Source organism: Lycorma delicatula, chromosome 4, assembly GCF_047948215.1.
Source record: "Lycorma delicatula isolate Av1 chromosome 4, ASM4794821v1, whole genome shotgun sequence".
NCBI classification, from domain to species: domain Eukaryota; kingdom Metazoa; phylum Arthropoda; class Insecta; order Hemiptera; family Fulgoridae; genus Lycorma; species Lycorma delicatula.
This window is the reverse complement of record NC_134458.1, coordinates 123,408,369-123,426,784: the sequence shown is the minus strand read 5'-3', so window position 1 is coordinate 123,426,784 and position 18,416 is coordinate 123,408,369. Positions and strand designations below refer to the sequence as shown.

The 18,416-nt window shown below is 32.4% G+C and overlaps 1 protein-coding gene across 1 annotated transcript; it reads right to left on the bottom strand.

Annotated features, from left to right (window-relative positions):
- Window positions 1-10,679: 10,679 nt before the first annotated feature.
- LOC142323847 (intraflagellar transport protein 20 homolog) lies at window positions 10,680-17,302 on the bottom strand. Its single transcript, XM_075364132.1, has 4 exons — window positions 17,147-17,302; window positions 15,706-16,101; window positions 13,993-14,147; window positions 10,680-11,147 (listed from the first exon to the last, which is right to left on the bottom strand). The coding sequence occupies exons 2-4, from the start codon at window positions 15,827-15,829 to the stop codon at window positions 11,031-11,033; spliced, it is 396 nt and encodes a 131-aa protein (XP_075220247.1). The 5' UTR covers window positions 15,830-16,101; window positions 17,147-17,302; the 3' UTR covers window positions 10,680-11,030.
- Between the last annotated feature and the right edge of the window lie 1,114 nt (window positions 17,303-18,416).

Here is an 18,416-nt window from a genome sequence, read left to right as displayed (position 1 = left end):
CTCGATTGAGTTCTGTGGCACCAGGTAAACTTAGTTATATGCAGGCCTAGCTCTTGTATACATGTGCTTGGCTGTAATGATCCTCTAATTGGCCATACTCTTTAGATCAAAGTCTCAGACCCAAATAATTCAGTGATTTAAGTTGGGGATCCACTTATCTAAAACCAGAAAAAATTATTAGGTTGTTTTGAATAGAGTTTTAAGAGAAAAAGCAGTCTGTTTAGTAATGGAAGTAGTGATGAGGTTAAAAAGATGTGGTTCAAGCTTCTTGCAAACAAAAGAAGGGTATTCCTGTAAAAATGTGTCTCCATTTAGGCAACAAAAGTGTACAACTTCAAAAAATTAAAATGTTGATTTCAAAAATTATACTTATTGAAGTTCATAACTTGATGGTGACATCATTTACAAAAAACCTAATAACCTGACTGAGACAGACAAATTTCTGGCTATTTAATGTGTCTAAGTATTACAAAGAGAACTCCAGAAGGTTCTGAATGTGCAGAGACTGGCCATTTTCTAACTGCCAAGATGATTATTATAGATTGCCAAAATATTTACTGTTCATGAAAGAAGCAAAAAAAGAGACTAACTACTACTGAAACTTCCGTTACCGGCTGCGCATTGGAAAAATCTCGAAACTGGTGTAGCCCGATGCCTCCTTCAGAGTCTGAAGTACCAAGCATACTATTAGTTAACGAAAGAGTTATGAAAATTCTTACGAGTAGGTAGTTACATGTAGGACGTAAAAATTAATTAACCGAGCAAATTGCGTGCCTACCACGCCACCAACACCAATAACGTCCACTGAACAAAGAGCCGAATCTAATCATTGGTTGGTAGAGAAAGTAGAGTGAATAAGTCAGCAATTCCTTCACCAGAACCTTCCACACAAATATAGAATTGGAACCACAGTACTACAAGTACCAGAACGCTTCCCCAAGAAACGACATTTTCGTCTACCTATGCTATTTTTTTCCAAATTCTGCATTACAACATCGTTACATTTAACCCATCAAAATTTCCTTTCTAGTCTTTTTTCAAGTCCGAAGAAGAAGAACCAGGCAGTTTCTCTTTAAGAGCGAATTAAAAACAGAGATACTACATCTGAAAAATTAACATAGAGTAATGTTTGTTACCATACCTCGGTAATTTATCCCTAATCTCTCTCCACAAAAGAACGTAACTCTAACTTCTCTTTACAGAACGAATTTTTCTGCTTGTAACACGATTTCCTTGCTCCTTTGCGTAAGCAAAATAACTTTTCTGCAATAGTTAAGTGAATGGCATCTCTTTTTTACACTCATTCTATAGTTTTCTCTCCTTTTTATGTTTAGCCTCTGGAACCACTGTAAGGTATTACTTCAGAAGATGATATGTATGAATTAAGTGAAGTGTATTTTTGTACAGTCTCAGGCCGACTATTGTTGAGATGTATGCTTAATTGAAATCATCTACCATGTACGTCTGGCTGCCAGTTGGATCTTTTGTTGTTTTATTGCCCACACAAACAGGGAATACCATTACTGCCCCCCTACTGGTCTGAGTCTTTTCATTGCCCACTCAAACAGGAGGTGTCAGCACTGGCCCCCCTGCAGGTTCGGGTCTTTTCATAGCCCTCTCTAAGAGGGGTTACCATTTATGGCCCCCTGCCGGTACGGGTCTTTTTTATTTTTACCCCACGTGTTATTTTCTCCGAACTTTTAGAACGTGAGAGAATCCGGAGTCTCCTCACTTCCTCGCCGGCGCCTACCCAAGCAAGCCCAGACGGATGACGATTCCATAACCGGCTATCCCTCACCCCCTCGCCACCTCCTCCTTTCTCCGAAGTACGGACGAGATGTATTTGGCTACTGCCTGGAACTTTTTTTCACCGGTCAACATCCTATCCACAACATTGTCAGCATCTACCGGGCCCACTATGCTTTCCATCTCTACTCTGAATCGCCCATCTGTTCATTTTCACCTGTGGCATTGAAAAATGACATATCGACCTCCCCACAAGATGGGCATTCTTCGTTCTCAGCTCTGTCTCGCAAATAGGTAGGTTCTGAACCCCCCCGTGACCGGTCAGAAAATGGGAAAGCCAGTAATTGAGCTCCCCAAATTCCCTCCCAGCCCAGGGTCCTATCCTTTTTATCAGTCGATACGTCCATCTCCCTTTAGTTGTGACTTCCCATCTAGCTTGCCACTCCCCGATCATGTCATTTCAGGCCATGCTCCTCCATTCCTCCTCAGCAACCCTTTTTCCTCATCCTGGCCAACTGTTTCAATTCCCGCTGTAACCAGTGAAGGTTCCGTTGAGACTGAAGAATATGCGGGCACCACCCGAAGGACCATCCGCCGTTGCACCTCTTCCATACTTCATCTGTAACGTTCGACATCTAATGCTTTAGCCCATATTGATGCACCGAATTGATCACGTGCGCGAACAACTTTCTCCTTGATCGCGGTCCAGCCATGTTTGTTGATAGCATGCTCAAGTTTTTGACCATTCTTCCTGTTTTGGTACAAGTTTCTTGAACATGAGTTGAAAAGCTCCTACGTCTGTTTATCCATGTACCAAATATTTTACTTCTGAAACCTGTTGGAACAGGTTACCGTCTAAGTTAATCAGCACTGGTCTTATTCTTCGTTTACCCGTCATCAATATCACTCGTGATTTTCCGTCTGATAATTGTAACAATTTCTCGTTCATCCATTTGCTAATCATCTCTATCGCTGTGTTAGCCACAGCTGCCACTTTTTCTTCTTTCTTGGCGCTAACAATCAAGGCAAAGTCATCTGCAAAAGCCAGTGGTGTTACACCTTCTGGGTAATTCAGTCTCACTACTTCATCGTACACTGTACACCATAAAAGGAGCCCCAGGACTAAACCCTGGGACATACCTCACGTGACCTTGTGTTCTACTGTACTCCCTCCTCGGTGAAAAATTATATATCCATCCTGCAGGTACTTTTGAATCATCTTCCTAAGGAATCTTTCTACTTCTCTGTTTCGGAGCGCCGCAAATACAGTCTCCCAACTCAGGCTATTAAACGAATTTAAAACTTATAATATGATCACATGAGGTATCTCTTGCTCTCCACTACCTTTGGCGGTCTCATCTGCTATCAGAATCACTTTTACAGTGTTAACTGTCGACCGGCCTGTTCTAAACACATATTGTCTTGGGCTCAATACTTCCAGGTTTTCTATGTTAGCCCGTAATCTTGCCTCTAACATCCGTTCGAATAATTTACAACAATTGTTAATTAGACAAATTGACCTATGTGATCTCGCTGTATTTTCTACTCCAGGCTTCTTTATCAGCACAAGTCTTGCTTTCTTCCAGCCAACTGGAATATGTCCCTGGGCTAGCATGTGGTTTATGACCCCTAGCATCTCCACTGGTACCAAATTTATCAACAGCCGCATCACTTCAACTGGTATACAATCGAAACCGGGACTCTTATGCAATCTCATCTTCCTCCCAGCCCTAATGAGCTAGTCTATTCTAAATGGCACCATTCCATTGGTTGTTAGCTCTTCCCTCATCGGGTCTCTACCTTCAGGAAACAGTTCTCTCAGAGACTCCTGCACTTGATTCTATGTCATTGCCAGAAGTCTCTTTCCTAGCTTGCTGGTCACGATCATATAACCCTGGCCCCAGAGATCGTTATCTATGTTGGCACAAAGTTGTTTCCAACATGTCTCTTTGGATCTTTTTATGGACCATCTGTATTCGACCATAGCCATGGGGTGTTCCATTTTGGCACGTTCTTGGTGGTCTACAGCTGGTCCTTTATTAGCACGTTGATACTTCCTCTTAAGTGCCCAGACTTTACTGCGTAATTGCTGCAACTCTACGTTCCACCAATATGCATGTCTTTTCTCTGGTTATTGTACCGTTACACCCGATTGTTCGCATTCGTCAGCTATCACTTCCATTAATTCTACTGGGGTATTTACATTAGTCAAACGCCGCCTTATGTTTTCTGCAAACTTTATACAACCCGACCTTGAGGTGATCAATCGCGTTGTAGATTTCCTGTTCACCCGAGACTCTAACTCATATATGATATGCAGATGATCCGATAAGGTTTCAGTCTCCAGGACCCTCCAATTTGTCCATCTGCCTGCATGTTCAGTCCTCACAAACACGAGATCTGTTACTGACCTAGAGTTGAATCTTTCAAATGAGGCACCACTTCCGTTCACACAGATCAGTTCCAACGAACTAATTCTATTATTAAGATACTGGCCATGCAAATTGGTCACTTCACCAGAAAAGTTCGGAGACTTTGCATTAAAGTCTCCCGTGAGTAATAACTGTTTATCCCTGTGTCGCCGCATCTCTTCACTAAGTCAACTAAAAATGATATGAAACTCTCAATGTCTGTATTGGGGGAGTGGTAGCAAGAAAACACCCCACCCAAGTCCGCCCCCACAAAACCATCATCAGATTCGCTACTTACTACTGGAATTCCAAAAGCCGGAAAACCAATAGCTGCATCATGTTTGCTATCTAGCAGCCATACTAGTCCTGTTGTCAGTGCTGCATTGGGCTCAGATATCAGTAGAACATCCACGCTTTCACTATCTGACATCTCCTAACACAGGTTCATCGCTCTCTGACTACAGTTAGAATTAAACTGTAGCACCTTTATGTTGAGGGCATACAATTTTCAGCCCTGTGGCCCTTCTTACTAAATATAAGACACCTTGCTACCTATGTATTATGGTTGTTTGTGCCTCAGTAGCCCACAATTGTACATAGGTACATCCTATCTACACCTTTGCATTCAGCAGACATTTGTCCCTCTGCTCAAAACCTGTAACACTTTCCACTGGGCTCTCTGATGACTGCTCAGCAGTGCACTCATGCAATTTTTATTCTCGCCTCTGTTAACTTCATTGCTGCTTGGTACTTATTATCACCGTAGCATGTTGTGTTGTGCCATAAGCTGGGCGAACCAAAGTTATTCTTAATTTTTCCTCTGTTGTTCCTATTATAAAGGTCACGGCCACTTTTATTTCATCAACACTTGCTTCTGTATTGATGTCTTTTATGTGAACTATCATTCTTCTGGTGTTTCTAGACCTTAGGTCTACCTTCAGTTCTGCCTTGCAGCATCCTCTTTACTCCTCAGCATTCTGAGCACCTTTTACCCTGATGCACAGTTCTTCCTGGGCTTTTCCTGAGGGACAAGACTTCCCCAACCTTTTCTTGTGTCACTGCCTCCTTCACTTTCTTAAGTAGGTCTGCATTTGTCTTGCCTGTCGCCTTCACTGTCACCGTGCCACCGTCTTGAATTGGCGGTGTTGACTTCACGCATGGCATTTTCTCTCCACCAGCTTTGATACCTGCCAGATGGACAAAAACATGCACCGACTCCTCAGGTTACTTCTTTGCTTGAAACTCATTAACTGTACTTTGCATACTGAACAAACATAATTGTGGCAATGGAGACAAGCACTTTTCTTTTTTTCTTTGTTTTTGAACCTGTAACAATTCCCACAAGCAATGGTACTTCTTGCTCTGCATTTTGGGATACCTATTATATGCTTGTAATCATTAATTTTCCTATCTTTAGAGCTTCTTTCTCATGATATCATAAACATTACTGACAATTTTATGTGCTTGGCTATGAAATTTTTATTCGTACAGATTTAAATAAAAATTATTTAAGTTATTACAGGTTTAAATTCTATCATTACAAAACATTCTAAAAATTAAACTGGATTCATCTATCCACAATAATTTATAAAAAAAATTGTATTTCCACATTTTCATTTTCTTATTCAGAATGATTCTTAATGTTCATAAATTTTAACTTAAAAAAATGATTTTATTAGTATCAAGTTAATCATGTGAAAATATGCTAGGGGAATAACTTGCATGAGCTTTTATGCAATCAAAACTTAAGAAGGAATTCTTTTCTTATACTCATTAATGTGTGCGAGCTCGCTCGCTTTCACCTGACCCACTGGGTTGGTCTAGTGGTGAACATGTCTTTGCAAATCAGCTGATTTCAAAGTCGAGAGTCAAATCCTAGTAAAGGCAGTTACTTTTATACAGATATGAATACTAGGTCGTGGTCAGCGGTGTTACAAGTACAATGGATGTAAGGGGATACTTTACCAACATATTCTTTCATCTTGGCGTGTATACCGCTATCACCTCCTGACATTAAATGTGCACTATGATATCCTTGACTGCACAAGTACTTCTGTAAATCATAATCTTAAGTAATAAATTTATCTTCACAAAAATAAATGCAGCATCTCCTCGACTCATTTGAATAAAGGTCAAAAAACCTTAATTTTCACTTCATGTTCAGAAAAGCTGATGACAACATATTGTAGTAAAATGGTCGGTCATCTGATCAAAATCTACATCATCAGTGGTTGAATCTGTGAGTAATGTGAAAAATGTTGCATCTTTAGACTCATCAAGAATGGATTTCCTGGTATGATCATCTAATACATCCAATATTTCATACATGAAATATTGTTCTATTCAGGTATTTAATTTTTCCTGAGGATTGGATATGAGTGCAAAAATAGGATTACGATGGGAAATTAACTTGATTATGCTGAAGTAGATGCATGGGTAATTATCTTTCTGTACATTTCCTCTGTGGGCCTAAACCCAATGCTAAAATCAGACAGTGTTTTCACAGTATTAAAATTAATGTTCAAAATAACACGCCACTTCTCAGCCTATTCTGTGCATTGTTTATCCAATTTATGACGATTATCTTTATCTCGAAGAGAATGTACAGTATTGTCATGATAAAATTAAATTCTAGCATGATATTCCTAAAATTTAATTTTTTATGCACTTGCTGCTTATCTCCATTAAGCAGCAAGTGCATAATTGGAGATGGACTTTATTTAGAGTATGATTTTTAATCGAGCAATGAAGATTTTACACTCTGATTTTGCAGCTGCAAATACCCAATAAAAGTGATACTCATAATTTTTTGTCAGTGAATAGGATAGCCAACGACTGATGCTGTGACTCTTAAGAGAGTTTTTCATGTAATAATACACAGACTTGAAATGTCATTTATTAATTACTGAAAATACTCCATTGTGCATATCAAATTCTTTTGGTTGACAAGGACCTTGCAGTAGAATAGTTATCTTTTTGATTTTCATTCAAGAAAGAATAATTCTAAAAAGCCTCATCATTTTCAAACTAGCAGCAATTTTTCAAGAAGAGCAGGATTAGCTGTATCATCAATTTGCGATTAGTAACAGATTCACAAACATCAATTGGTACCTCTATTGCCAGTTCATCTGGGTTTGATGGGGCCGATTCATTTTAACTTTTTGAGTTTGACAATCTAGGAGTCATCCCTAGAAGTCAAACATCCTTAGAGTTTGACTTTAGGGATGTACTGGTAGAGAAGGTAAAATTTGTTTAATTTAACAAATTTGGTAATTTTGTTATGGCCAAGATAGTTTTCTGCCTCCTCTCGCTTTTGTTTATCTGCTTCTCACATTTTCTCTTAAATTAGTTTGCTTTCTTTCCAGCCATCGTTGCTCCCAAGTAAAAGCACAGTAGATTTCCTGCTTTCAGTGATGATGAGACATGGAATATTAAGCAAGGGGGAGATTAAATATTTTTTCATTTAATCATTTTTGCATTTGTACCTTCTTGTCTTTTTTACCACCATTTTCCTTTATGTACACAACACACTCCTGGCCAGATTTACACAAATATTACGAAACATTACATACCGATTCTTTTGTGGGAATATTCTGAGCTTCCTAATGATAAGTCACTATAGACTGTACTACTTGTACGAAGAACACAAGACACAAGGTCTAAATTTGTAAACAGTTAAAAATCCACCCCAGTTACACTATTCTCTCACGTTCACAGTCGAATTCAAGAGAGCTATCTCTATATGAAACGAGAATGACAGACCAAGTGAAATTAGGACACGTTTTAAAATAACTATTGAATGGTTGAAAGTGGGAGTCAAGATGGCACATTGTGCATTGTGCAAAACTTCAAGGATTCAAGGAACAATACAATGAGAGATTTGCCTTGATTCCTATCATCAAGATACCTACAATGTAATATACTATTGTACTGTAAGTTCTTATCTTATTATTATGGCAGTATCGCACATCCGAACATGTCACGAGATGATTGAAGGTCAGACCTTCAATGGAAGGGTGTGTTGAGATGGCGAATACAGTTATGTAGGTACCACTGTACATCTACAGGCTGTATCTGTAGAACTGATGTACACTACACAGTGTAATACTTTAAAGTGTAATACTCTACAATATTATCAATTGCATTTGTCATTTTATTTTTTCCTTGGGGTCCAGTTGACAATTCAACAGCCTGGTCAGCAAATGCTTCCGTTGCCATCCATTAAATTCACTGCAGCTAATTATGTAGAACAACGTAGAGTTGATGGCCTAAATTTGCCACAACAAAATGAAACTTTCATTCATCCAACAAAACTGATTTCATGTAACTCAGAACAATACTTCTGTCTGTGAGGAAGGTCCTTAATATTCTTCCATTACCCTGCCATTTTTAATAAATTACTAATTAAAAATATCTTCCCATGTGACTTTGTTTCAAATAATATTAAAAAAAAATTTATAGAGATCCAATATTAGTCTGTCAATGAGTTTTTAAATAATAGTAATTAAAAAAAAAAACTATAGTTTAACAAGTGCAAATAATAAGTGCTCAGATAATTTACATTTATTCCTTCTAAATTGTTCATTTTTTGGTATTTATTTTATTTATTTAGTATCATCACATATTTACGTGATAATAGTTCATGTATTTTGTGATGTTGCTTTTATTAAGGTTTACTATAAATTTCCATCTGTTTCTTTTTAACAGACTTCAAAAAAGGAGGAGGTTGTCAATTCGACCTTTTTTTTTAATGTTACGCCAATATTGCAGAAGTTAGTAAACTGATTTTAATAATTTTTATTTTAACCAAAAGAGTACTTTCTTAGTGGTCCCATATAAATTTTAACCAAATCTGATAACTTAGGTAAAATACAAAAAAAAAAAAACCAAACAGCTCAACAACCTTAGCCGCTGGCCACTCGCATCAGTACAGTGTTACTCTGTTCTCTGTATGACTAGGATATTAATAACAGTCTATCGTTGCTTAATCTCTGTGGAAATATTCATCGCAATTCTTCTGTATTTTTCCTCCTTAACAATCATTCCTTTTTTTTCTTGGTTACTTTCCTCTATGTTATGCAATAATAAATTCTAATTTCACAAAATTAAAAATATAATCATACAACAAACTCCCAGCCGACATCACCCCGATGAAGTGAGTTAAACATTTTAATTTTACAATAAATAATATTCCATAGTTATTATAAACAATTTGTTAACGAGGTACTTGCAAACCTTCTTCAAATGTCTACTCACAATAATGAGTATCCTTTGTTGCTTTTAATGTTATACAATCTGGTGAAATGGCTATGCAACCATTAACCTCTTTCATTCTAAAACCAATAGTCTTGTCATCAAATTTTATGAGTACAGTTTCCAGTAACTCTCCTTCCTCATATTATCAAGCCAAAGCAGTGAGAACATTGCTCTTTAATTTTGTTTTACAAATGTTTGTGTACTGACATGATGAGCATGATTCTCTAGACCTTTATTCCATAAGAATTGACTTGTCTATTCTAATGTGGTGAGAGTCTACATTCTATTTTTCCTTAAATGATCATTGCTTTCTTAGCAACGTTTCTTTAAACATCACAGTCTCATTTGAGCAGCATGTTTAATAGGCCTACCCATATTTTAATTATAATACCCCCATTATTTTATTTCTTTTTATTATATTAAATATATAGTTATTACATATATAAGTACTAGATACCACTAAAATTGTGAAATAAAATAATTTAAAAAATAAACATAAAAACAGACCAAAAAATAATAGTACTAAAATTTTACAAATAATTTTATATATTTATTAGCTAAAGTAAAAGTATTTATAACAAATAACTATTTTTGAAGTAGGTGCCAGCCAACACAAGTTAAACTATAAAAAAAACCTATGATGTACATAAGACAAATAAATCCTACTTCAAACAATGCAAGTTTTACTACAATAAAATGACATCTACAAAAATAAAACAATAACGTGTGACATACAAAAAATATAATATAATATAAAAATGCTTATGAAAATATAATATAAGAATGCTTTATAGATGGTTAGGCACATATATTATCACCAAGCAAGTATATATAACCTTAGCAAACTTGGTGAGATATAATGGAGATTGAGAGACACTTATATGCTTTTGAGATCCCATTTTACATGTGGGAATCCCATTTAGCTGTCTAGCGGTTGGTTCAGGTACTAACTTTAAGTAACTATGTTTAACTTGTGTTGGCTAGCACCAACTTCAAAAGTAGTTATTTGTTCTAAATACTTTTACTTGAGTAAATAAATAAAAATATAATTATTTTTAACTTTTTAGTACTATTACTTTGAAGTTAAATTTTATTTTTAAAATTATTTTGTTCTTCCATTGAGGCGTAGCACACCTACCTATTTCTTACATGATCTATAAAATGTACTTTTACATACCGATATTAATAAATATTTTCAGTTATAATAATTTACCGTTAAAAAGAAAAGAAAGGTAGTTATAATTAAAAATAAACAAACACACATAGTTAATATTATTAATTTTTATTCATAAATTGAATTCTTTAATGCTCTGGATTTAATATATTAACAAATAAGTACTGTTCATAATATTAAAATTTAGTGTGTGACCATAATTAAAAATGAAACATATTTCAAGCTACAAAAAAGGTATTTTTATTCTAGTCATAATAACCAGAAAAAAAATTAGTCTAATGACAGTGTACTAAAATGCATATATGTTTGTGCAGTTTTCATTTTGTGTTGTTAGGCATATTTTATAGTGTTAAGTGATTGTTGAAGTAACAATTCTTATTTCATTTCTTTTTTTGCTCACAGACATGCAATTAATGTTGTTGATATATTTCTAAAAATATATCTTATCTGTGCAGGACAAGTTGATCGATCATATCTTGTTGTTCCATTTCAGTCCGTAATAAAGATTGGTGTTGAATTCTTAATCTTTCCAACTCTGTTGTTTTTTCAATTATAAGTGCCTGAAATGAACAATAAATTATTTATAATAAAAATACCAAATATTTTTTGAGATTTCTGTTTCTGGTGGTGAGTAGGATTAATTTTTAAAAAAAATTATTGTTTTTTATCGACTTTCAACGAAAATAATACCCATATTATTTTCGGTCGCATGGTGGGAGTGGATGGTGATTTTCTTTGTTTTGAGCTATGAGGAGTATGAAAATACCTTTCACCTAAACTAAAGCTGTCTCCAATTAAATTGGGGTTCCCTTATATATTTTTATATACAATGCCTATATATAAAATTTTGTGGCTTGAGAATCTCCAATACTACTAGACCAATTTCATTGAAATTTGTTTATGCTGTCTGTACTTGCATATCTTGAGGTTGTACATATGAAAATTTTATTAAGATTGGTTGAGTCATTCTTGAGTTATTTTCAATTTAAGGTTGAACAAATTTGAGCAGGGCAAGTTAGAAGTGTGGTTGTTTGTTATGATGCTGCAAGTTTGAGCATTGAGTTACTTTTATAAACGTTAGTTTCTTTTTTACCAATAGATAGTAGCTCAGTATTGCTATTTACTAAAAATTTTTGACTAAATCATTTTAAACATTACATCTATTTTACATACAGAAATAAAATAATATAATTTCCTTAAATTACAAATATAATAATTTAATTATAAACAGAAAATATATTTTAAGATCAGTTTTCAAATTTTTGTAAAATTTTAGATTAGAATGACTTTGTACCTTTTCTAACAAAATAAAATAATGAAAAGTCAGCTTCTTGGATAAAATTGTTTAAGAATTTTTTTACTTTTTGGTAGTATATCTTATTTTTTGAAAGGCATCACATAAATGCCATGAAACACTCATGTGTTTTTTAATCAGTAATTTTATGGTTTACGCTAGTATATAACACAATCTACACTGGACTGAAAATAAATGCTCATTCCAGGTATGAAATGATTGAAAAAAAAATTGATAAGTTAGTGATTGAAATTTTATGTTGATGCTTCATCATAACTTTTTGTTTTATTGCAATGTACAGTGTTTTACAAAATAATGAGAGTAATATCATAGAATTAAATAGAAAGAAAACAATTGAATATTTCTTGCATTTTAATGAAAGTACATCCATTTACAAGAAGCATGGTCTAACAGTGATTCAAATAATAAGGAATAATCATAGGTGGAGAAATTTGGAGAATAGTGCAGATCATTAAACAGTTTGAAATGACCTATCCACTTTAATTAGATACTCTGTTGGTGTTCATTATGGAACTGATAATGGCACTTTTCTGACAGATAAATGTTATCTTATATTCTAAACAGTTAAAAATTTTAATAAATTGATTTTTTTTTCAGTTTCATATAAGAAATGACTAGAGCATGCTGGTTTTGGATTAAAATAGTAACACAGATCACCTATTAACCACACTACAACTACTATAAAAAAATTCAAAATATCCTATATTTCATATTTTTGGACAGTCTCTTATGACTTTGGTAGTATCATACCTACCAGAATTCATAACTTGGCTACATCAACAATGAAACTATGGAAGGGGAGAGAATATGGAATAAGAATTATGAAAAAGCAGCTGAATAATTTGAAAATAATAAAAAATATTGCTGTTACCAAAGAGATAAAGCGAAAATGAGTTACAGGAATTTATATCTGTAAAAAGTACATTAAATGATCAGTCTTAAAATCAAGAAGTGGATGAGGTGGAAAGTTTGGTTTATTTTGTGCAAATTAGAGTTACTCATCAAGATCAGCAACTATGAAGAATGACCAGGTTAGAAAAAGTGATACAAAGAAAAATGCAGTGTTAGCTGTTTTTCTAAAAAATAAGAAAAGAAATAAATGAAAAAGTGAATAAAACAAATGTGAAAGGCAGGAGTAGCCTTCAGGAAGATGATTCACAACATATCTCATATCAGGAAATAAAGTGGCATTACTACACGTGAACTGGTCTCTTGGTCAAATGAACCTTGTCTCTCTGTCATACATGTAATGGTTTTTGTTACCTAAAAACTCGTTTTAAATCTTATGAAGATGATGATCCCAAAACAGTATTGAATATTGTCTTTTCAATGCATAATAAACTTCTCCAACCCTAATCTTAAAGCAAAATTAGGGTATTTTTTTGCAAATATATTTATATGGTTATTCTTAGAGATGTCATGATAAATCATTGTACTTAAGAACTTTACTAATGATATTTGTTCTACAGCATTATCACCTATCACCCTAATAATTATTTTATTTTGTTATATGTACTTTTAAAGCTTATAAAATTGGATTTATTTTCATTTATTACTAAATTACAAGTAAGATTGGTAAACTATTTAATGTAATGATATTGTTTTCATGATAAGTTTGTTTATAGGCACATCCTGTTTGTCCAATGTAAAGCAATAAACAATCAGAGCAGTTAAGTTTATAAATTACAATTGTACTGTGTTTGTTTTATGCACAAATTTGGTGTATAATAGTTTGTTTTTATTCTAAGGGTTACATTGTATCCAGGTTTTGTAGATTTATGACTAATTTCAATTCATCTTTGTTTATGCATGTCAATAAGATGTAATTTTTTGTTTTGGTTAACTGGTTTTTTTGTATTTGTAAATCTATTTTATTTCAATTTTGTATTAGAGAATTCTGCTATAAGCTAAAATTATCTTTGAAATTATCATATTGATTTTGAGATAAGCAAATTTGTGTTAAAAACTTGATATCAGAATGTCATGATTGTTTTATGAATTCATTTTAATGATTACAAATCAATTGAAATTAAATAGAGAGTTAGTAAAATAAATTTCAAGAAGAAAATTAAGATAACTTTTTACATCACCTGCAATTGTTGTCTTTGTGCTTCTCTTTGTTTAGCAATTGATTTTGTTAGATTATGAGCTCCAATTGATTTTATTTTCTCTTTTTCAACTTCTTGTGCCAATGAACTTATCATAGATATGAATCCATCCACTATTGTTTGAAATTGTGTTATGTCTAAAAAAATTAAATCCACACTCATCTACAAACTCATTAATTATTAAAAAAAAAAAATCAATGAAATCGTCAAACATTTTTTAAAGCAATAAACAATATTCTTTATAATGATAAATTTAGTATTTCAAGAAAAATGTGAATATATAACAAGACTGTCCCCCATACTACATAAAATTCTTAAGTGTAAAACTGGTTCAAAATCATATTTACACTTTCCTGAATGTTCTGCCTTATTCCAGGACATTCAGGATATATGAAAAAATGAAATAATTGAGAACAACCACAGCATTAGACAACTACCACAGGTTTATGACTATAAAAAACATATTTTTTAATTTTTATTACATCTTTTAGGCTCTTAATATAAAAATGTAATGAAAAGTTTTTAAAATCTACTAGAAGACACTTTTTTAAATGTAAAAGTTGTATAAAACTTTTCCTATGTATGAGCTAGTTTTAGCTTTGTGTTAAACTTCTTTAAAGACTATCATAAGAAGGACTAAGTATTGTGGTGATGATAAATTGGAATTTGAAAGACCTTAGTTTTTATGATGTGAAAATTGTATGTGCTTTAAATTGAGATGGTTTAAATGTAGTAATAACATTGTTACATTATAATATAATAATGTTGATAAATTAGAATATTGTTAATATTTGTGCATATGTAACTTATTTCAACAAGTTAGTTTGCAAAAGTGGATTCAATGGTGGCATAAAGCACTTATAAGCTTTTTATATCGGTCTATGAAAAGAATTTTCAGTTCTGTTTATAACAAATATTTCTAATTTTAAGATATAAACATAGAAAAGTTAATTCTTGTATGCGATATATACCAGTACTACTATTATTAATGGCACCCATCTTAAAAAGGTTAGGAAATTCATTCAGTAAGTAATATAGTAATATACTCCCACAAACTACACAGTATTTTCTCTCTAAAATGTTGTTCTATTCTATTGTGTAGAGCACCAGTACATGTTATTTTTATTTTTGGAAATATACATTCAGTTTGTCCAGTATAATATTTCGTGCAATCACTGTAGTTTAATATATATATATTATTGAATTACTATGTTTTGTTAACTAACAGATTATTTTTGTATATTTTATTTTGAAAATGATGAGTAATCCTGAAAGTGGAATAATCTTTTTCCTTAAAAATGTTGGCATTTTTAAATAAATATTGATTGATATATGATAATGTTATGTATTTTCTGTGACTAGGATTTTTTTATTTTGTTTGGTACTTTACGTAAGATCATGCTCACAAATGTGTGCATGAGTAGCCATTTTATGTTAAATGTTTTATTTTTTAGAGTTCTTCAGAGTAATTGTCAGTATTTCATTCTATTACTAATATTTATAAACACTGATTACAGAGTTTTAAGAAAGCTGTATCTCCGAAATTGTTTTATCTATCTTATCATTGATATAAAAATGTAAAACTTTGATGAACTTATACCATTTTATTGTCAGTAACTTACCTCACTGTAAGGTTTCAACTACTTTATATCTAAATAAAATTAATAAAATACATGTCATTAAACATTTACTTACTTTGATCAAATTCTCTGCATTCCTCCTTTAATTCATTTGTCTGTGTTGAAATTTCAGGTTCTAGTACTCTTATCTTGTTCAATTCATCAAAGTATAAACCTGCTCTTGATAGTTTGTTGGACATCAGTGAGTAGTATGTACTATTATATGGGACTTGAGGTTTTCTTTGATTTCAGTGAAACCAGCTTTCAAAAATTATTCCAGACGTTCACTGCAACCACTATTGAAATTCTATCTGTACCAGATATTGATTTAATTTGAAATACCAATTAAAGAATCATCAATGGTTTCTAACTGTGTAAAATCACTAACACTAACATCATGCATTTTATTTGTATCTTCATCTGGTGAAGGCGGCTCATTCTCTGGTTTACAAACTTTTATACAGCATTTCTTCTGCAAGGAAATAAAGAATATTACTTTGATTTTTGTATCATTTGAAATGGGAGAAATAGTTATGGTGCTATACTGTAAAATGTAAATGGTTATAAACAGTAATTACTGTAATAAAAATCTTGCAAACGCTACTTTAAAAATATTTTTTTTTAAAAAACCTAGTTGATCAATGATTTTATACAATTTTCTATTTTATACATATATAAAATAAAGTAAACATTAAAATAAGTGAAATGATTTTAGGTTATATTTTATTTATTTATTCAGTTAAGTTTAACCAAATTTTCAGAATTACTATTAGTTATTTATTCTTCTGCCACATGATGAGATATTATATGAAATTTAATTTCAAATAAATGAAATGGGCCTTTTGGAGCTACCAGCATTTCCTTTACAGGAGTTTCTTGTAGTGCTGTTTTTACATTAAAATTAATAGAAAGAAGTACAATTGTGTTTATAAAATAATAAAAACAAATTAGAGTTAAACTCTAAAGATAATTACCCAATTAAATAAATAGGGAAATATCAGCATAGTAACTTTTCATAAATATGAACTGAGTAATTTTGAATATAGAGTATTGAACTACGATACTGCCTTACATGTTTGGGTTTAAATGTTAGGTATTACTTACTTACAATGTAAACACTTGCAACCAGATGACCTAAATACATTTTATGAGCTAAATGCAAATCTTGTGCATATTTTCATTTTATATAAAATATAAATAAAAAGTATCTTGCCTTTCTAAACTGAAATTTCGAACATATTCCAGGTATTATTATATCTGCAATAAATGAATATACAAGGTACCAGAAATACAATATGTTAATTATAATAAATAATTTCAAAAAATTGTTTACTGAAAAGTATGGTGGACAAAATTTTGCTTGTCGAAAAAATAAATTAGAAAATTTAAAATCACTAAACATTGTTAAATTATTTAAATGTGACGTCTTGACATTACACTGTCATATTGATTTTCTATTATAATGAAAATGAAGTAAAAGAAGTAAAATAGAACAGTTGTTAAACAGTCAAGCTTACCTTTTTTATTTAAAATTATATTTAAATAACTGAACATATAATTTTTGTAATATTTATCACCAAAAAGAACATATCTGTCAAGTTCTTTTTTTAAACTCGATACCTAAACAAAGCAACAAAATTTTCTAAAATCAGCTGTTTGTTGTAGTAATGAGAAGAATCGTGAACGAGTCGTTCCATCGATTCGATTATTTATACTGAACGGAAGAATCGAGAATCGGTTTGCAGGAGAAGCCGATTCTTTTTACGATTCTTAACAATATAATGGATTGGCAACGGGAAACCAAATCTTCCTCAATTACAATTCGATTCATAGCAAACTCTTATGCATAGCTTGTAGTGGGGTTTATTACTGTATGGTATGGTTAACCTCCTACCATACCAAATTCTAGCCTGCGTTTATTTTATTTATTTATTTATTGTTTTCCACACGTGACGCTTAACTTTACATCATCATCACTAATGTTTATTGACATTCCGCAAATTTATTACTTCTGATTATAAAATATTTTCATTAACTGTGTTATTTAACCGAGTTAATCTCAAACAATTAAATTTTATCTTAACCCCCATAAAACAATTTTTGTAAAGTATTTATATCTTTTTTTTCTTGTTAACCTTCGGAAGAACAGTCAGGAATTACTTCAGAAGGTGAATAAGTTTGATATGTACGAGTGTAAATGAAGTTTAGTCATATAGTCTCAGGTAGACTAGTTCTGAAATGTGTGGTTGATTGAAACCCAACCACCAAAGATCACCGGTATCCACGATCTAGTATTCAAATCTGTATAAAAGTATCTGTCTTTACTAGGACTTGAACCTTAGAATTCTCGACTTCGAAAGCTGATTTGCATAAACGGGTTCACTACTAGACCAAGTAAAAGTATTTATAACTAGAAAATTTATCATTAATTTCTCTAAAGCTATAAATGACAAAATGAATAATTTAAAATAATATAGCTTTTACCATACCTTATTCTTGAGCGATCCATTGATTCCGTCTTTGTTTTTTTTTTATCACATCGATGTTATTTTATATTTACTTTATGTTTTTACTAATACGCGCAGTTACTTACACACACAAAAATTTTGCTTTTAAAAATTGTTGGTTCTATTGTAACAAAAAAAGTAATGAAAAAAAAAATTATCAAAATAAATACTTACTTAATACCTTTCAAATAAACTTTATAGTATTTTACATATTTACATGTAGAAATATAATTTTTTCGAAATTCTTTGATGTAAGTCTATTTCGCCTTTCCCGGGACAG

Bases quoted from the DNA above. Each gene is read 5' to 3' on its own strand.
- LOC142323847 (XM_075364132.1), bottom strand. From the start codon at position 15,829: ATGTCCAACAAACTATCAAGAGCAGGTTTATACTTTGATGAATTGAAC. The intron at 14,148-15,705 runs GTAAGTAAATGT...TAATTTTTTTAG, and splicing joins ATGCAGAGAATTTGATCAAA to ACATAACACAATTTCAAACA. The intron at 11,148-13,992 runs GTGATGTAAAAA...TGTTCATTTCAG, and splicing joins CACAAAGACAACAATTGCAG to GCACTTATAATTGAAAAAAC.